Source organism: Natrix helvetica, assembly GCF_964273705.1.
Source record: "Natrix helvetica genome assembly, chromosome: 1".
NCBI lineage: Eukaryota > Metazoa > Chordata > Lepidosauria > Squamata > Natricidae > Natrix > Natrix helvetica.
Genome location: NC_138548.1, coordinates 60,109,047 through 60,130,758, shown reverse-complemented (window position 1 = coordinate 60,130,758; position 21,712 = coordinate 60,109,047). Strand labels below are relative to the sequence as shown.

Genomic DNA, 21,712 nt, shown 5'->3' with positions numbered 1-21,712 from the left:
GATTCCATTTCAAAGGCAATTTTACATCTACTTTGCTAAATCTTATTCAAATAGGAAAGTGAAACATAAATTTAAGTTCTCTGCGTTGTCATCTTAATTTTGCAAACTGTTTTTCTAGATATGAAACATTAGTGGAAGTCTCCTTTTATTTTTCTTATTTTAGGCTTGTCCGACTCATTTATAATACATCATGAACTTCAACATGCCTTTCATTTTCATGTTCTTTCTAAATACAACCCTAATATTTTCTCAGAACAACTGGAGGAAAAGAATCTGTTAAAATTTGCTGGGTAAATGCTAGCCAGGATGATGGAAGACTGGAGAGACTGTTTTTTTTTTGTTCTCTCTCTCCCTCCCTCCCTCCCTCCCCTCCCCCACTCAAAATTGGCTGTTTTCGAAGAATAACGGATACTTTAGGCTGTTTTGAAGTCTACTTCCTTGGTCTCAGCTTCAATATCAGCAGAGTTTCAGCAACTCTGGCTTTTAGCTGCTGCTTCTAAATGCATGGCCAGTCTGTAATAAGGCCTCCTTCATTAGTGATTTAATCATTGATGAGAAAGCCGACGTGGCATGTATCACCAAAAACTGGTTGTCTTTGGAAGAGGGTAGCCCTTTTAGATTTATGCATAGCTGGGTGTGGCATCAGCCAAGACTTGGGAGCAGGAGTGAGGGTATGGTAAAGGAATCGCTCATGGCTCACAGGTTCTAAGATGTGAGACCTGGTTTCTTAAAATGGTCTCTAGGGGTCAGTTGGGACTGTTGCTGTAGTGTTGTACCAGCTTCCCTTTTGCATAGCAATTTCCCTGCCTGAGCTCCTTGAATCCATTTCTGGGTTGGCAACTTTTAGTTATGGAGAACTTCCGTCTGCCTTCTCTAGGAGTGGAGCCTGAGGTGGCTTGGGAATGTATGGCCCTCATAATGGCCATGGATCTAGATCAATGGTTCCCAACCTCTCCTGCCCCAGGACTTTGGGGCGTGTGAGTGGCAAGTGCACACATGAGTACACAGCTTCATTATAAACACACTATAAGGAGGGCAGATAAGTGGAGGGTGGTTGCACGCAAAACTCCATGCATGCAAATGGATGTTGGCATGCAAGCATAAGCACACTCCTCTTAAGCAAGCGCCCTCTGCTCGCACAACTGGAGCTTCACACATGTGTATGTGCTTGCCCACTGCTTGTGCAGGTGAAGCTTCATGTGCTTGCCCATTGCTCATGCGGCCTGGTTTAAAATAGCCTTACCTCAGAATCACTTTCTTTTGTTGCATATTAGAAAGATTAAGACCTTTCAGCCTGGCAAGTTTTTATTATATTCATGAGTTTCTGCCTCCTTAAAAGATGATGATGTACATTTGATTTTAGGAGTTTCTAAAATATATGTTTTTGGACAATGCAGCAAAAAGGTGCTTAATTTATGGATTTTTAAAAGTTAACAACAGATTAAGAGGCCAGAGGGATTTGGAATTATAGTTTTGAATTATTTAGAAGATACTCTCTTTGGAAAATTGAGGTTGCTTTCTTTTCTTTTCTTTTCTTTTCTTTTTTTAATGATAAAGAGATTTGAAAGCTGGACACTAGAGCCAGAGGATAAAGAAAATGGAACATAAATCCTTAGTGCAAACCTTTGAATATCTTTCAGCCGGGTTTTTTTGGACAGAACAGATCAAATGCTTGATAAAATTGACAAGAGAATGTTCTAATGAAGTTGTAAAACAAGAACAAGCTGTCATGGAAGTCTATGAAATTAATTTGAAGGGAATTAAAATGCAATACAACCCAGTCAGTTGGATGACTCATACTTTAAAACAGAAGAACAAATATTAAACCAGGAAACTGATCTGGATATCCCCCCACCCCCTTAGACAGAGCTCCATTAAGATTTGAAAGGATTTTTTTTTAGATATGGCAGACAAAAGGATACATTCCGCTTATTGATACAAAAGAAATGTGTTAAAATTCTGAAGGATTTTCATTTTGAAACACAGGTCAGCAGGATAAGTCCTTTAGCTTTCCTGTTTATAGCCCTCTGTTTTTGGAATTATGCCAGTTTTAGAATCCAAAGAAAGTACAGCGCAGATAGATAAAATATATTTATGTAGCATTTTAATGTCAGATAATGCTCTATCTATATTACCTTTGCAAAATACATTGCAAATTGGAAATATTAGAAATGAGAACAATAAAAAAAAGTTGGCACCCTGGGCTCCTTCCCAACAAGAATATCTGGGACTCTAGAGCTTGGGGAGAAAAGCTACTAACATGGAACATGATCAAGGTGTTTTACATCATGTACAGATGGGAAAAGAGGACAGAGGGTTTTTTTTTCTCTTTCTCAACCTCTAGCACCAAAGTTCATCCAAAGAAGTTGATTGTAAGAGTTTGGAATGGAGGAAAGAAAGCACTTCTTTGCATCAAACACAATTAACATATAGAATTCATTATGATGAATCATGGTGATTACTACCTACTTTAATGGCTTTAGGAAGACCAGATAAATTTATAGGGGAAAATGCATCGAAGGTTTGAGGATTCAGCATTCCCAATGGGCTGGCTGCAGCATGCCTCTAAATTGTGGCAGGGTAATAATAGCAAGACCGAATTATGTCTTCATTTCCTACCATGAGTACCCAAGCAGCATTAAGTTGGTCACTGCAGGATAAGATGGGCAATGGCCTGATCCAACAGGGCTATTCTTATATTCTTAGGTTCTTATTGGACAGAGAACAGAGAACAATAAACGTTTAATAAGATGCTGGATGTTTCTGATCTCACTAGCCTTCCAGCCTATCTTCTAATCCATTAATTGTCTCTGCTTCTACTTTCTGTATTCTCACTAACCAGCCACAGGTATCAGTTTTCCAACTCAGCTAATTATCTGTGATCCTGCTTCTTAACTGACTGTTTCTCAACAGACATGCTAACTCCACCCATCATTTCATCTTGGCTTTGCTGTCAATCTTTCTTCTACTCATTCGTCTTCCTTTCAAGTTTATTGAACCATCACGCCTTAATTTATTGCTGTTCTTATGTATATTCAAGGGGCTGCTTTAGAGAGTTTTAGCCCCAGTAGGCTAGCCTAGTCCTATGCTGGACATTAGCAAGATCCTATCTACATGCTGACTATTGCATTTATAGAATCCCCAACACATACCGATTATCCTTCCTGTCAATCATTTCTTCCACCAGGACAAGAAAAAATGAGTATTAATTCTCTTATCCATCTCTAGGATAAACAAATTTGCATTTTAAGGTATGTATTATGTTTAAATGCCCATATGTAGAAGTGTTAGTGATATGACCTGCATAGCAACTGATTAAGATTACAAAAAAATAAAGGCTATACTACAGATTCTTGTTTGCTGATATATTTGACAATATGGTGTCATCTAGTGTTGGATGCAAGAATAACGTTGCATTCATATCCACCAAATATTTTCCATCATTCCATCAAAAATCTCCAAAACTCTCTACAATTATAATATGCATTTACAAAGAAAGATATCATTTCTAGATTATCTGTATATATTTTATTAATAGAAATGTCCATGGATCTTGGAAAATAACTCGGGTATATTCCATTAGTATTCACTTTTCTCTAGTTCTTTTGGAACCTAGTTACTACAAAAATTGTACTTTGATTGGGTGTGACTCTTCTGCCTACAAAATCCTATTGCTGTGACATCGCAGCAGAAAATCTAATGGAATCAAGAAAGAAACAGCTGGCACAGGGATCAAAAACTGTGGAAGAATAGAGAATAGTGCATCACCAATACTTATATATTTGTTCATGTTTATCATGCACCTATAGAAGTATATGTCCAGTAAGGCTGCCAAAAATGTATCCCAATTTTAGATATATCTAATTTCAACACAGCTTTCTGATAAAATTCTTGTTAGAATAAATGAGGGAGCATGCATATCATGTTGGATTTCTTTTTTTAAAAAAAGGTCAGATCAATATTACAAGGACTGAATGAAAAGTAATGCTTCCATTATTATAAGTTTCCAAAAGGTGGTAGCAATAGTATGCTAGAAGCTCTCATGAGTTCTTTAACATTTGGTGTGTTTTCCCCCCATTTCTCTCAGTAGAAAGTTGCTATTGTTCATAAAATGAATTATGTCATTGTTCATGAAATGGAAGCCAACAGTGAATACTAAGCAATGCATTATGACTGAACTTTTTACAATTGAAAGAGTCCCTCCAACTCAGGGGTGGGGAACTGTGGCTCTTTTGCGACTTGTGGACTTCAACTCCCAGAATTCCAGAACCAACATAGCTGCCTCAGGAATTCTGGGAGTTGAAGTCCACAAGTTGCAAAAGAGCCACAGTTCCCCACCCCTGCTCCAACTGATATTAATGGCTAAATGCAGTGGGCAACTTGTGACAGCAACCAGAGAGTTTTGCATGGGAAGGATTAATGAACTGATAAAGGAAAAAAAGATGAACCAATTGAGCAAAGTGGCAGGTCATACAAATGGAAATTGCCATCAAGCTTGGCATTTCATAGAAATGTGTAGGTCACAGTACAAGAATGAAAATGAAAACATTCTTCAGAACATTGTACAGCTGTGGGGGAAAAAAAGATGGGCTCATCATTACCTGAAAGCAAAGCCACCAGTCCATTGAATGGCATCATACGATGGAGAAACTTCGTAACAGTGAGGACAATTAACCAGTGGAACAGCTTGCCTTCAGAAATCGTGGGCATTCCATCACTGGAAGTTTTTAAGAAGAGACTAGACAGTCATTTGTCTGAAATGGTATAGGTTTTCCTGCTTGAGCAGGGGGCTGGACTAGAAGACCTCCAAGGTCCCTTGCAGCTCTATTCTATTCTAAATTCTAAGGTTTCACCTGGGGGGGGGGAACCCCACAGCCTTCAGCCGAAAAACATGTAGTTATTCTTTGGAGGATGCAAAGAGTTATTCACCTGAATGTCCTTTAGCCTGGCCCTGTTATCACCTTAGAGTACCACATTCCAATGCTTAAAATGTGGAAACAATAATTGAGCAGAGTTCAGAAGTACAGGAAAAATTTTTTGCTGTAACATGACAGTGCTAGACCTCATACCTTAGGAGCCACTCAAGAAGCCATTGTGAAGTTGGATCTCATTGTTTCATTCCATCTATCATACAGGCCAAATCTGGCAAGCTGTGACCTTTGCTTTTTCCAGAAACTGGAAGAATGCTTTCATGATCATCTGTTCGATTCAATAAAGAGGTAAAAAGGACTTCTCAGGGCCTGGTTGAAGAGAAAAAGTATGCATTTTTTTGCGTTAGCTTTAAGAAGCTTGCCCACTGTTAACAAAATGTGTAGTAAATGCTAATGATTATGTGGAGAAATAAATACAGGCAACAAAAAATTGATTTTGGGGATTAAGTTCCTGCTTTATTTATCCAAATATTCCTATTAACACTAAAATTATAGTGGTGAAAATTGGGGCATTACTTTTCATTCTGTTCACATGCATAGTTATTTACAGCAAATACTTGGTTTTAGAATAGATTAAGTTACTCCTGCTTCTATAACTTGATTCCCTCATTTCTGAATCAACCTACACATTCAGTTGATGATGTTACTTATTTTCCTGACAGATAAAGAATGAACATGGCAGATATCTTTGGAGAAGGATGGCAACCTTATGTTTCTGTGCTAATGCTGCAAGGTTCTGCACCATGAAAGAATCCAACACTTATTCATAAAGAAAGTGCTCATATCTTGGCCACCATAGTAACCTGAAAGAATGGAGAGAACCAATAGGCTATTGGTAACCCTGGGTAGCCATTCTAGGAAAAGCAGAAAACAGCACAGTGGTGTTTGTATTGGATGGTGATGGTGATCGGAGTAGTATAGCATGGCATGGCATGGCTTAGCATAGCATAGCATAGAATAGGATAGCATAGAATGGGATCATACCACTGGAAGGGACCTTGGGGTCTTGTAGTCCAACCTCCTGCCCATGGTGTGATATGAGCATGGTAACTGACTAGAATCGGGGATGGCAGATATATCAGATTTAATTTGTTGCCATGGATGTTGAACAGATACAAATTTAACCTCAAAAGAGGACACTTATAAAAATTGCTGAAATGAAAGGTCAAGAAGGTTGTATCTGTCTCAAAAAAAACCCACCTGATAATTGACACAAACCCACAATGAGCAGCCCTGATCTAATAAAGTCTTTAGTAATAGTCTTTAGCAATACTTACATAACATCCTATTCAGTATCTAGCCTGCCAATTATATAGCTAGTTATGCAGCTCATCTTATGGCAGAAGTTGTGGCATAAGATTACTGCTATGGCCTACTGCATGAACCTCCCTTCATTGATCTGTTTACAACAAATTGAAAAGTGTGTTCTTAATTATTTGACCTGCAGCCAGGGGACACTGGGCTATGATTTGAAGCTGTTCATCCATAATGAATTGGATTCTAGCAAAGAGAGTTGGATAAGAGTTGTAACTCAATGAATCTTCGGATGAAATATGGCAAAAGTACTTTCCAAATTCAGATCACTTGTGGATAAAGGGTATATTTGACTGAAAGGGATGATTGGCTACCAGCAGGCAGCCTTTTAAATTGGATCATTTAAGTTCAGCAAATACTGTCTGTCTGTGAGCACACTTATTTTTAGATTTTTGAGCTGCAGGAGTTGCAGCTAAAGTGTTGGATTAAACTAAAAGGGAGCTGAAGATTGTAAATGTCAAAGAAAAATATTATTTTTAGAGGTGAGAAAGGTTTCTTAGAACTTTGGAGGACTACAAAGCTGGATAAGGCAAGAGAAGATGTTTGCAGTCAAGACAAATCATGTCTATTTTGCTGTATGACAGAGCCATGAGAGTACATGAGATTCATTCTTAATAATAGAACACATTCTCAAAAGTGTATGCATGAATCCCTTACATCAGGGCTGTCAAACCCATGGCCTGAGGGTTGGATGCGTCACAAGCTGGCATGCCCAGTTTAGCGAGGGGGGGAGTCATGATATGTCACATGATGACGTGAATTTGACACTCCCGCCCTACATCAATACGTTTAGCTGGGGAAATCCCCATTTTAAGACTAAGCTAGGAGACACAAGTAGTTGTTGACTTGCAACCACAATTGAGTCCAGAATTTCTGTTACTAAGTGAGACTGCTGTTAAATCAGCTTTGCCCCATTTTATGACCTTTCTTACCACAGTTGTTAAGTGAATCCCTTCAGTTGTTAAGCTAGTAGCATGGTTATTAAGTGAATCTGGCTTCCTCATTGAATTTGCTGGTCAGAAGGTCGCATGACACAGGACACTGTGCAGCCATCACAAATACATGCCAGTTGCCAAGCATCTACATTTTGATCACATAACCATGTGATGGATGCTACAACTGTCGTAAGGTTAAAAAACAGACATAAGTCTCTTTCTCCAGTGCTGTTGTAATTTTGAATGGTCACTAAATGAACTGTTGGAAGTCAAAGGCTACCTGTACAAATGTGTCAAGTCCTCCTTAGGGCTGGGACCAGGGGTGGGATTCTACCGGTTCGGACTGGTTTGGGTGAACCTGTAGCTCTGCCCACCCGCCCCTGCGCTTTACCTATCTTCATCTTCTCAGCTGAATCGCGCAGCAGAGTGGATTCTGCACCTCAGCTGTCTTCCTTCCCAAGCAGCAATCTGGAAGGTAAGTGTTAAATTGTGCACGCAGGCGCAGCGTGTATCCTGGAGTGCGCTCAGCGAACCAGTTGTTAAACCGGTAGGATCCCACCCTGGCTGGAACTCTTTTGTCCCCAAAGTATGCCACCCACAGGACATATGCATCCTCCACCCCATGAAATTCAGTAATGCAGTATGCTTCCAAAACCCCAGGAGTATGGTTAAAATCATGGTAATACTATCATTTTTCTGTATCCTTTTTTTTAAAAGACTCTTTAATATAATTTACTTTTCTTGCCTTGATTATATCATCTTTTCAGCACTACTTCCTGGAAGTCTTTTGCCTGTGGACCCCGATGTACTGCACAGTGGCAGAGTATCCTGGAAGAGGTTGCCCATCTCTGGGCTATCTCTTTGGAGTACTTAGAAGTTACATTCTTACAACCCTAATCCCATAACTATGTATGTATATGTCACACACGTTCTCTATTTCATACTCTCCCTGGCACAGGGATTGAAAACTCACGTCATCATGGCGGTGTCACATGACGTATTGGAACTTCCCCCCCCCTTCGCTAAACCGGGCGTGGCCAGCATGTGATGCATTCTGCCTGTGGGCCGAGAGTTTGACAGCCCTGTCCTAGCACATGCGTGCATGTACACACACTCACATAAAGCTACACATATACAGTACCAAGATCCCTATCTAACAGACCCAATTGATCTTCTTGGAGTTCCATAGTTCAGTGAGAAGAAGAGGGGGGGGGACCAGATATACAGTATCTCTTCCCAGCCAAAGCTAACATGGCAATGGCAGCGCATTGAGCAGTGATCCAGGGAGGGGCCATTTCCGCTTCCAACTTCTCAGGCTAGTTGAAAGTGGGCAGATCCATGTTCCCGACTGCTTCATCTTTAGACTTAAAGCACTTTAGACTGTCTGCATGACAATGAGCAAATTTGCATTGGGAAAAGAAGAAAGCACCAATTCCAAACAGGAACTATTAAACCCAGGTTTAGGTTGATTGGGAGGCTGCCTGGGGATAAGATGGAGGTTACATTAGGAGGATATGTTTCTTAGAATTGGTTAGAAGTGTATCTTAATTAAGCAAGACTAAGCAAGAAGGGAAAATGTGCCCAGAGCCAGAAACATTCTTTTTGAAACAGAAGTTTATAAAAGTTTATAAAATGCATGTTTCCTACGGTTACCTTGGTTAACTGTAATAGAACCATTATTACAGGTTTGTGGTGCATTGCAATCATCTGCCAAATTTGTTTACCTTGATAATGGTCAGAATACTATACATTTCATAAATCATGAGTGGATAAGTTAAAAATTCATAAAAGTACAATATATTCTTTTGGGAATATGTTTAGAAACTTATTTCATCCTTTTATAAGTAAAGATTTCCTTTTATAAGAAAAGATTTCCTTCTGTAAGTAAAGATTATAGGCATAGATTGTGTTTCTTTTTTAAAAAAAAACTATATCCCTTTTCTTCAGTAGCGTAAGGCAATGATACTCTCCAGCTGTGTGGACTTCAACTCCTGGAATTCCTCTTATCAACAGAACTACTGCTAAGCATTCCAGGAGTTTAAAAGTCCAGAAATCTGGAAGGTGGCTATGTTGCTCTAACCAGTATCATGTGAATAAACAATCGGTGTGACACTGTAGATTTTACAATTTCCTTCCAGAATCACTAACCATTACTCACCTGGGAGTGCTAAGAGTCTTCGAAGTTCCAAAAGGTAGCTTATCCATCCATGTCCATTCTCTTTCTAGATCAGTACTACCTTTACTGAGTGGCAATAGTACTGCCCCAGGATTTCAAGCACAAAATCTTTCTCACCATTGCATAGAAATATTAGTTGCTGAGCCTACATGCGAAGTATATGATCACACACACACACACACAGCCAAAGCCCCTCTTTTTAAATCTCTTGGCAGTTTTCCTTTTCAGAGTAAGAAATTGTTTGAAATAACTCTCTTCAGGGGCCTTTAAAGGTTCCTCTAGATAACTCTCCACTCATTTCTAGCACAAACTACCCCTACTGCTTTTAAGCAGACCCCTGCCAATTTTATACAAAGTGCTACTGCTGTTGCTATTATGACCTTTCAAAGACATTGCAGCTGAAGTGAATTATAGAATAGTGCACTAAGGGTTTAGCATTCAATGGGAGCAAAGCTAGTTAAACAGATGTCTTCAGCTGTAGGAAAATGCTATGATTTGTCTGCCTTGCTGGATTCCAGCCTTCATTTCCTTTTAGCCCAAGATCTTCATCCCAGATAAGGATATGTGAAAACTTTTGTAATATAAGCTTTAGCATATTTAATTTGTAAAAACTCCATTAATTCTAGTAAAACCTACTAAGAATTCATTTATGGAAATTAAATATAATGTAAAAATGTCTAGCCAACAGATTGTTGGCTAGACATTTTTACATTACTTATTTTTACATTACTTATTTACAATACAGTTATTACTTATTTCTGGACTGGGAGACCCTGCTCATAATCACTCATGACTTTGTCACTTTCCACTTAGATTACTGCCACATATTCTACAGAGCGCTGCCCTTGAAGAGTATTTGGAAGCTTCAACTGGTGCAAAACACCACGGCAGTGGTAGTATTAGAGCCAAATATAAGCTTAGCCTTCCTGTGGAGATGTTTTCCTGATTTGGTCTACCTAGTGGAGCTTACGTCAATCTTTCTAGTCTGATTGTGCTGTCCATCTTTCTTCTCTTTATACTGTGAATTAAGGAGGCATTTGCTTAAGCTGCTCCCAAATGTTATCTCATTGTTAGTCTAGAGTTAAGAAATGTTTCAGCCCATTTTGTTTTGAAATTTTTTTAAAAAAATGATTAAAAAAGAAATGTTTCAGCCCATTTTGCATTGGTAATGGTTTTGCATATGTTCCAAAGGAGCTTTTTCAAGTGACAACTGGACTTTGTTTTTCCTTGAAGACATTTCGCTTCTCCTCCAAGAAGCTTCAGCACCTTTGGGACAACCATAACCTGGATGGCTGCTGAGAATCTCCGTAGACATTTAGTTAGGTTCTTGCATATTTACACCAAGGTCATCTTCCTTGCTCTTTATAAAGAGACTTAATGGAGTGTGCAAATGATCACATAATTAATTTCATTTGCAAGAGAAGTAATGTAGATTAGAGTTCTACAAGGAAAGAAATATGTCATGACGCGATATATAACATGATTTTAGAGAAGACCAAGGAACAAGAGAAATTATATTTAATGCCTGCTGGACAATCAAGAAAGGCAAGAAATATCAACAAAAGACTAGTACGAACGAAAGAGAATATACATAGCTAGGTTGAACTGTGGTGCCCTTGTTGTAGACATTTCATTTTTTGAACTAGGTAACATCATCACTATAGTAAACGCAGGGTTTGTTTCCTGTTTATATACAGGTGAAACTCAAAAAATTAGAATATTGTGCAAAAGTTCATTTATTTCAGTAATGCAACTTAAGAGGTGAAACTAATATATGAGGTAGACATTACATGCAAAGCAAGATATTTCAAGCCGTGGTTTGTCATAATTGTGATGATTATGGCTTACAGCTCATGAAAACCCCAAATCCACAATCTCAGAAAATTAGAATATTGTGAAAAGGTGCAAAGGTTAAAGTGTCCCACTCTAATCAGCTAATTAAGCCATAACACCTGCAAAGGGTTCCTGAGCCTTTAAATGGTCTTTCAGTCTGGTTCAGTGGCAATCACAATCATGGGAAAGGCTGCTGACCTGACAGTTGTGCAGAAATCCGTCATTGACACCCTCCATAAGGAGGGAAAGCCTCAAAAGGTAATTGCAAAAGAAGTTGGATGTTCCCAAAGTGCTGTATCAAAGCACATTAATAGAAAGTTATGTGGAAGGGAAAAGTGTGGAAGAAAAAGGCGCACAAGCAGCAGGGATGACCGCAGCCTGGAGAGGATTGTCAGGAAAAGGCCATTCAAAAGTGTTGGGGACTTTCACAAGGAGTGGACTGAGACTGGAGTCAGTGCATCAAGAGCTACCACACAGAGACGGATCCTGGACATGGGCTTCAAATGTCGTATTCTTCTTGTCAAGCCACTCCTGAACAACAAACAACATCAGAAATGTCTTACCTGGGCTAAAGAAAAACAGGCCTGGTCTGTTGCTCAGTGGTCCAAAGTCCTCTTTTCTGATGAGAGCAACTTTTGCATCTCATTTGGAAACCAAGGACCCAGAGTATGGAGGAAGAATGGAGAGGCACACACTGCAAGATGCTTGAAGTCCAGTGTGAAGTTTCCACAGTCTGTGTTGATTTGGGGAACCATGTCATCTGCTGGTGTTGGTCCACTGTGCTTCATTAAGATGAGGGTCAACGCAGCCATCTACTAGGAGATTTTGGAGCACTTCATGCTTCCTTCTGCAGACAAGCTTTATGGGGATGCTGACTTCATTTTCCAGTTGCCCACACTGCCAAAAGCACCAAAACCTGGTTCAATGACTGTGGGATTACTGTGCTTGATTGGCCAGCAAACTCGTCTGACCTGAACTCCATAGAGAATCTATGGGGCATTGCCAAGAGAAAGATGAGACATGAGACCGAACAATGCAGAAGAGCTGAAGGCCACTATTGAAGCATCCTGGTCTTCTATAACACCTCAGCAGTTCCACAGGCTGATAGCTTCCATGCCATGTTGCATTGAGGCAGTAATTGCTGCAAAAGGGGCCCAAACCAAGTACTGAGTACATATGCATGCTTATACTTTTCAGAGGTCTGATATTGTTCTATGTACAATCCTTGTTTTATTGATTGCATGTAATATTCTAATTTTCTGAGATTGTGGATTTGGGGTTTTCATGAGCTGTAAGCCATAATCATCATAATTTATGACAAATCACTGCTTGAACTATATTGCTTTGCATGTAATGAGTCTATCTCATATATTAGTTTTATCTTTTAAGTTGCATTACTGAAATAAATGAACTTTTGCACGATATTCTAATTTTTCGAGTTTCACCTGTAAAGTAGTGTGCCTTGCCATTGTAGGTGGGGCTATGATTTTCTCCTTGGTAATTCCTTGATTAGAATAGTTTTCTGCTTGATTGTTTGTCTGATGTTGATTCCTGCTTATCTAGATGTTGGTTGCAGGAGAGGATTTTTTTTTTGTTTCCTTTTTGGCTTTTTATTCTCTCTTTTGAATGGTAGGTAAATGTGGTTTCTCTCTAAGTTTTTATAGATGTCTAAGTGCCAAGTTTCCAGAAATTCCTAGTGTTTTTAAATTTAGCTTGCCATAGTTTCCTAGTTGGCTCCAAATAGACTTTCTCCAGGTCAGCAAAGGATGAAATGAGGCTTCTTTCTCTACCTATTCAACCAACATGCTGAACATATGTTGTAAGAAACTGGGCTGGAGCAAAATCTTCATTTAGTTTTCTAAATAAAGAACTGATCTTCACTCCTCCAAGCAAAAAATCTCACTGCAATTGCATTTGGAGTTTGCATTAGGGCAGTTTATAATAATAGCACTTAGACTTATATATCACTTCATAGTGTTTTGAACTCTCTAAGCCAGGGGTGTCCAAACTTGGGAACTTTAAGACTTGTGGACTTCAACTCCCAGAATTCCCCAGCCTGGGAGTTGAAGTCCACAAGTCTTAAAGTTCCCAAGTTTGGACACCCCTGCTCTAAGCAGTATACAGAGTCAGCATATTGCCATATTGTCAGCATATCTCCCAAGTAAACCAGACAAGAAAACAAAATGAACTAATACTACTTTTTTTGTAAGGCTACATTAACAGAATCTTGCACAAACTTCTTTCCTTCACTTTAAACTATTTCAATTAGGGTGAGTCCTTCCTAAGTTTGTTTCACCATTAAATGACTGTGAGTTCCCGTCAGTCCCTTCTCGTCTGATTGATTCCTGGGCAACATCTTTTCCCATCTTTCCCCAAGATCATTCATACATTCCATTATTATTTAGCTCCTAACTCGGAACTAGAGGTACAGAAACTAGATTGTAAAACTCCTGATGGCCACAAATGGCAAAGGTAGAGCGCAATTGGTCCAGATTGCAGTCCAGTTTACAGCAATATTGTCAATATGATGGAAAGAGCTGTGGTCTCATATCAGTTGTCAGTTTGGCCTTATGAAATGTTTGGATAATGTTTAAAATTATTCTTCCTGTGGCATTTGGTATGACGTTGGATAGGAAAAGAAACTAGTAAAGCTAGTAAACAGTTTATTTTTTAATAATCAAAAAATAAAAACTTGTGAAAATGACAACAGATGGTATCATGATAGATGTTAAAAATGGACACTACTTGTAGCCTGTCATTATTCAAAGCTTTAACTGTAAGCATACATTAGTGCCCAAAGGTCACCCACATGAATACTAGTTCAGTTTCTGTGATGTGAAGACAAATAAGACAAGCTTCCACCTTATCATTTTTACCCTTCCCAATTAATCTTCCTGCGTTATACTAATAGAATCTTATAGCATTTCATTAAAGAGGGATATCCAATTCTTCTTCGGCACCAGGAAAAATGTGGTTTTGTCCATGTGGTTCTTGTGAATACCTACTCTTACTTGTTTGCCTTTTGATTGTTGGTAACTTCCACTTTGTGGCAACTACTGAGTCCTTAACCTATTTGCAAAGGTATTCTCAGCAATATGTAGAACAGAATGTTTTAGATTCATGTACTTAAAGAGTTGAGGAAGACCAGCACAAAGAGGGTTTCCTGCCTAGGCAGGGGGTTGGACTAGAAGACCTCCAAGGTTCCTTCCAACTCTACTATTGTATTGTATTATATTGTATTGTATTGTATTGTAAGATGTCAAGTATATTAACTTTTGTAAGTGGTAAGTTGAATAGGATTTATTTCCGTGTGTGTGTATGTGTGTGTGTGTGTGTGTGTGTGCGTGCGTTTGTGTGTCTGATATGTCATTGCATAAGGAACTCTGGACTTTACATATACAGCTATTGAAGTGGACAAAATTTTTGCATTTTATATTTCATATAGATTACTTACTTTTCCATTCTGAGTCTAGGAACAGGATTTAGATGTTTGATGTCTCAACTTAATCAAGACGTTTAAAACATGACTGTACAGCAGGGAGAGGTTGGGTTATAAAACCAGTTTTGATTAGAATAGCTAACATTCAGAGGAAACTTTGAAGCTTTTAGATGGGAAATTAGAGATGGTGTTAGAAGACGATAGGAGCTTGTAAAATGTAAAACTCTTTGAAGTTATCCTTTCTGTGAAATTTGTTCTCTGCTCACTGCATAAGATACTCAACAGCAATATGTAGTACGGTATAAACACAAAAGAATTTTATAAACTTTTCTCTCATTCTTTATGCTATCAAGGGTTCCTTTTTAGATTGTTCTTGTCATTTGTTTCAATTATATTATATTGGTGATAAATTATTTATAAATAAAGTCTCTCAAGTCAAGTTTCTAAAAGAATACAGAGGTATGTCAAAGGTATTCCTTTGGTGACAATGTGAAAGTGATTTACCACAGCTGCTGCTTCTCAACTTTCCAGATTATTTCAGGTTTGTGACATGCTGGTCCATTTCAATGCTTTCCTCTCCAAAGCAGCTCAAAATTTTTAAGTATAAGGAAATAAAATCTAGTATCAAAAAAGAAAAAGAACCTTTGCCACTTTTTCAGTCAGTAATGTACAGAAAATACAATACAAATACTATAAATAATCCTATGCATATTCTTACCAAATTACTGCTCATAAGCTAAACAAATACTTAAAATACTTGTTGCTACTATATTGGATAGTGAATTGAGCTACAGCTATGACAAATCAATCTTCAGCTCTGACAATATATTTTCTTTAAAACAAAAGCAAAATTTGCTATATTAAGGTTATTTTGCCTCTTTTTAAAAAAGAATCTCCTGTTCATTCAAAATCTGTTTACCTACAGAGTTCATTTCTAGCAAAGTTCATGCTTCTGGGATTTTTTTCCCAACTCCATTTTTCTCTAACTTCATACTCCTTCTCTCTCACTTGCACTTGGTATAGAGCAGTGATGGCTAACCTTTTCTGGACTGAGTGCCCAAAGCACATGCACGCCCAACCCCCCAAAATGCAATGCGCAAACAGCCCCTGTGCATACACCCCACCCCCGCACATGCATGCACACTCCTGCATGTACCCTGCTCCTGCACTTGTGTGTGTAGTCCCCATGTGCCATGCTCCCACACATGCATGTGTGCCCGCCACATGCCCCCCCACATGCACAGCAGAGACCCGACCATCAGCTGACCAGCGGGAAGTGCATATGTATGCATGGCAAAGCTGAACTGTGATGGCTCGCGTGCCCACAGAGAAGGCGCTATGTGCCACCTGTGGCACACTTGCCATAGGTTCGCCATCACAGGTATAAGGTCTCTTGCCTGAGCAGGGAGCAGGGTGTTGAACTAGAAAACTTCCAAGGTATCTTCCAATTCTGTTATTTTGTTTGCGATCAAGTACTTCTTAAATCCACAATTCATACATTTCCTTTTAGAGTAGTCACCTGGTGCCCTAGTGAGGAATCTTTTATCAGTTTGAAATGTAAAATAAGACAGATTTTCCATGTAAGGGAAAAAGTCACTTCTTTATCATTTTACTATATTTTTTCTACCATGTTTCCCCAAAAATAAGACTTATTTTCTTTTGGCCCTCGAAATAAGAGCTTGGCCTCTTATTTTGAACTAATTCAAAATTGGTTCTTTCAGCTGCCATCTTATGGTATCTGGTCTACCCAGGTTTCTTTAACAAGTGTTGGTAAATTTCTATAGCACTGTCCATTTCTAAAAGAAGTTTACTGGTGTGTTCTTCTAAAATTAAGGACACACATTAGGTATCAATGTTGTTTCCATATTTTGTTATCTCTGGAATATCGTCTTAAAAATTTCCATTTTACAGTCCAAAATACAAATCTGAAAACTGCTATAAAACCTAAAAGAACTTTAAGACCAGTAGGCAACTCCTTACTGCTGCATATTTTAAATCAAGTCCATTCCAAACTTCATATTTTAGTGATGTGATTTAAATATTCACAAAAGTTTGAAAACTGTCAACAGTGGGTTCAGAATACAGACATGATTACAGTACAGTCAAGACCCATACTCATAGTCTTTTAAACTGAAGTCAGTAATAAAAAATGTTTCTTGGGAAATAAACATATATATTTTAGTTAGAAATTATAGTAGCAGCATTAAAGTGCTGTCATAAAATTCCAAATGACATGCATGAAATAAACATTTTATATACAGATAAGGAATGAGTCCAGTACTTTCTTGTATTTCATACTGTTGTATATATGCAATGGTAAGTTTTGATGTTTTTCTCCAAGTACAAAGAAAAAGCTTTCCATTTATTGTTAAAGCAAAACAGAGAACTTACACCACAATTTTAAACAATTCAGATAGCAACTCAAGCACCTGGGTAATTTTTATAAGAAAGTTTTATGAGTATATTCACATTTATACATGAATCTAAACAACTTTCTTACAAAATGTTCTACTAGAAATATACCCAGATGGATGTAAATATACAGTAGCAAAAGCTTCAAGCTCCACTTAATAAGGTAATTTTTGATTAAAAAATAGAAGGCAAAATGTACCTAAAGTTACATTAGGAAAAGCTTTTACAGTATAATACTAAGACAGTCACAAAGTTAAGAAAATACTGATATCAAAACAATCACAGTATTAATAGACAAAATATACAAGGGAATCTTATACATAAATAAAATGCATTTGCATCTCCATTTGCCCCAGTGACTGCCACAATCATCAATTGGCATTCATTTTGGAATCTGTAGGTTTCCTTAAGTTGTAAATAATCAGTTTTCTTAGCAGTCTAATTTTCATTTCTAACTGGCTTCTTTCCGAGATTCTTCACTGCATAATTTCAAAATAATGCAAGATGGCCATTATATGTTGAGGCATGAAAACATACCCAGTGTAAAGTGCCATTCCAATAATAGACACCAACATGGAATCTGAAGCAAAGTAAAGGAAAACATAAAAGGCTGCAAAAATGGATTACCAACATCTCAAATGATATAGTAAAAATGTTTAACATGCATTTTTATTCATATTTATCAAAATCCTATGAAGTTAAATGGTTTTTAGTACAGAGAAGGTACAACTATCAAAAAAAAAATCTTTGATTAGTCTGAATCAACAAATAACTGTTCAACTTCTCACTGCAAATCTTCAAGGTAAGAGCTTTTGCAACTTTGACGGATGGGAAAAGTGACTAATAATCAGACATTTGTAAGAGCAAAAACCAGCTCTCAGAAGCAAACTTAGCACATTTACTATATCAGATCATTGCTTAAATTCAGGCTCAGCGTAATTTCTTCACTAATAGCAACCTAGCAATAGACTGATAGGAATATATGGATGCAGACATTGCATAAACTGATGTGGATTAAACAACAGTCGCAATTAGGACATACTATGTCAAATTTCAGAAGAGAGGTAATTCAACTACTCTTCCTTTTTTTCTCTTTCACGAAGATTTCTGTAAGATGGGAAGAAAGCAAGAGTCTTTTCTTCTATAAAATCCTTAAAACATTTGACTGAGACTCTGAAGAGGGAGTGATATTGCTTCTCAACCAGACAAATCAAGCTGAACAATTGTCAGTTCTGACCAACAAAAGTAATTCTGAAGACTAGAAGGTGGGATCCAATTCAAATTTTCTATCAATAGGACAGTATTCCTTAATGTAATTGGAAAGGATTCACATCTCCTCTCCCTCAAAATCTGTTCTCAAAGCTTAGGGAAGAAATGCTGGAGCTGTAAAATATATTTCTGTTTACGCAGTGCTCAGCACATTTGTAACAAAAGCCACAATGTCAGTATCACTGTTACAGAACAGTACAAACAGTATACTATGAGAAACTGAACTAGCAGTATTACATAAACAATACAATTAGCAAATAAATGGAGTTACACCACTGTTAACCCAGATTTGAGGGAATTATGCTAGCAAGGCATATATGTCACAAGATACATTTCAAACAAGACTATCTTGCAGTATGAACAATAACTTAAATGGAAACCAAAGAGCATTGTTGAAGCCCAATCCACTCAAGTAAATTTGGATCTAGTTTCTCTGCAAGATTTGCTCACTTTCTCCACGGGAGATCATAGAAAATAAGAGAAAGGATCATTTGCATGAACTAAGAATTCTATACAGGGGTCCTGAATGAACAAATTACTTATTTAGCAACATAGATATTAAATATTAGCAGGTGGCAAACACCACTTTAAAGAGGCATTATTCTTCCGAAAGGAGGAATTGTTTCTGGATGGAAAGCCAGCCAAGTACTACGTTAATCCCAAGGCTAAGAAGAGAGTAGTACATGGAGGACATAAAATACAAAACAATTTTTTAAAATAAAAAATGATTACACTGGATTTTTTTCAGCACATATAATCATATATATTAATGTAAATCATTATTAGCATACTAATTTAGAAACAAAGTTTTGATCTGTATTAAAAATATGTAAATTTAATGGGTAGGGAGCAAAGAACCTTTATGAATCACATCTACTGTGATTCACTAAAAAGCACAATTTATTATTAAATAACCCACTTTTCCTACAGCAGCTGAAGGTGGCATACATAGCATTTCCTCCTACAATGTTTCCACCACCCTGAAAAATATTCTGTGAAGTCTGCAGCCTCAACTTATGACAATTGATCCCAAAATTTCTATTCTAAGACAATTGGTGAGTTGTGCCCCATTTTACGATCTTTCTTGCTGCAGATGTTAAGTAAATCATTGCAGTTGTTAAATTAGTAACACAGCCGTTAAGAACGTGTCTTCCCCAGGAAGTGATGTGTCAGGAGGTTGCAAAAGGTGATCACATAACCCTGAACCATTACAACCATTATAAATATGAACCAGTTGCCAAGTGTCTGAATTTTGATCACCTGATCATTGGACTGCTGCAATGGCCATGAGAAAAATTGTCATGTCACTTTTTTCAGTGCCATTGTAACTTTGAACAATCACTAAATGAATGGTTGTAAGTTGTGCACTACCTGTAGACTGTGTGACTGACCAGAATCACTAAATGGACTTCCACAGCTAAAGAACTACATGAATTGAATTCTCCCCAGTCCTATTCAACTGTGAACCACGATACCACCTGGCTCTTACTGCAGAATTTATAGAAAAGCTTTGGTTATCCTATAAATTTCAAAACATTGAAGTGTATATTGTCTAACTTCTGCCTTTAAAGATTTTGGTCAAATAATTAAAATGTTATTTTTAACATAATTAATTGTTCTGGAGCATTTGCTAACAATTACACAGTAAAAGAAAACCAAATTAAGGAGTGGTCTGAAGGCTGGCAAGAAAATCAAGAAATTCTGAAAGATGTAACAGATGCCATAAACTGCTCTTTCGTGACAAATACAAAGGACTGCACTGATAACAGAAATCTGTAGCATGTTTTTAGACCCTAAAAAAGGATAGATTGAAATTGTCAACAAAGCATGTAATTAAGACCTAAGTTTGGAATAAGGTTTTAAAAAAACCAATCTTGACTGAATAACTTTACTAATATAAGAACTGGATATATCTATCTCCACAACAATGCTGTGGGTAGTGTAGACAGAACACTACCCATTGATTGTCACCCAGTGAGAATATCTCCTTTAACATAATATATCCTCCAGAGTTAGGAAAAGTGGAGAAATATGGCTTCAATTTCCATTTTGTGCCTCCCTTTTAACTGCCAACTGCTAAGTGCTTATATTGAGGAAATTGAACAGTGCAAATCCAGACATTGTCTTTATAAGTAAAATAGTAGACACTAACAGGGAACGGCTTTTCAAGATGGGATGGGAAAATAAATATGAGGAAAATAAAAATGATAGGTTAAAATATGTCTGAAAGCACATTAAGCTTAGCCACAGCCTTATTCCTAAAGAGGCATAGGCTTAAGATGATAGCCCTGAAATTCAATCAGATTTTCATCTCTTTATTCTGCTTCCAAACAGCAGCAAAAACATTTGTTTTCCGCACCCAGCTTGAGCAAGGCATCCTTGTTGTTGCTAAAGTATTACTTTATCCCAAAGCCTTTGAGGTCAAACAAAGTACAAGACATGTATTCAGGTAGCAGCGATGCCTTAAAACGAATAAATAAAGGTGGGAAATAGAGCAAGGGTCCCCCAAACTTGGCAACTTTAAGACTTGTGGACTTCAACTCCCAGAATTGGGGAGAATTCTGGGAATTGAAGTCCACAAGTCTTAAAGTTGCCACGCTTGAAGACCTCTGAAATAGAGCAATAACGGAGGCAGTTAATTTACGTGCCGGTGGTTTTCTGCCTTCTATGGAGAACTTCCACTCCGCAGCGGGCGAAACCTCTCCGAGCCAGTGGCGCAGATACAGAGCACCTTTCTCGCCTCCGGCCTAACCAAGCTAAAGCAAGTTCCCAAGGCCGCCCACTGCCACCCATTCCCATCCGCCCGCCCGATCCAAACCGGCCACGGCAGCCCGCATTCGGTTTAACGGGAACTTCCCCGACGGAACCGGGAATCCCTCGGCCTGGGACGACGATGAAAAGAGCGAGTAAAGGATACTGAACACCGTCCGCTCCCAGGGCTCCAGCATGTAGAGAGCCGTCACCAGCAGATACTGGTAATAAAGCCACGACATTCGCTTCCAGGCCGAGCTGAACGCCATTTCCCCGGCAGCGTCTCGGTACGTAAGAGCGCGCTAAGCGAAACCCACCGCCGAGCTGAGGACGAGAGGGAAGGGCGCTTGTGTGATGCCCGAGTTTCTTCGCGGATTGGCTGAGCCGCTTCCCGACGGGCCCTTCTTGTTCTTGGCCTGACCGAGCCACGCCTAGAGGCAGAAATCCATGCGCCAAGTTTCGCAATAGGGGGAAACGACCGTGCTTTCTCAGCCGGCCGGCGAAAGCGCCAAACCCGCTTGCTGTCTTTGAGGCGGCGCAGTGGGGGTTCCCACCCACCCCCGAAGGCCCGTACCTGCGCTAGCTTGAGAAGAAAGGCGCCCAGTTTATAGTCTTGTTGGGTGCTTTTATCCTCAAAGAAAAGGGAAAAAAC

At 38.5% G+C, this 21,712-nt stretch overlaps 1 protein-coding gene across 1 annotated transcript; it reads right to left on the bottom strand.

Moving 5' to 3' along the window:
- Positions 1-16,862: 16,862 nt before the first annotated feature.
- Positions 16,863-21,504, bottom strand: SPTSSA (serine palmitoyltransferase small subunit A). Its single transcript, XM_081957857.1, has 2 exons — positions 21,227-21,504; positions 16,863-17,620 (listed from the first exon to the last, which is right to left on the bottom strand). The coding sequence occupies exons 1-2, from the start codon at positions 21,327-21,329 to the stop codon at positions 17,517-17,519; spliced, it is 207 nt and encodes a 68-aa protein (XP_081813983.1). The 5' UTR covers positions 21,330-21,504; the 3' UTR covers positions 16,863-17,516.
- Between the last annotated feature and the right edge of the window lie 208 nt (positions 21,505-21,712).

Excerpts from the sequence above, each read along its gene's own strand:
- SPTSSA (XM_081957857.1), bottom strand. The coding sequence starts at position 21,329 with ATGGCGTTCAGCTCGGCCTGGAAGCGAATGTCGTGGCTTTATTACCAG. Across the intron at positions 17,621-21,226 it reads CTGGGAGCGGACGGTGTTCA|ATTCCATGTTGGTGTCTATT; the intron begins GTATCCTTTACT and ends ACTTTGCTTCAG.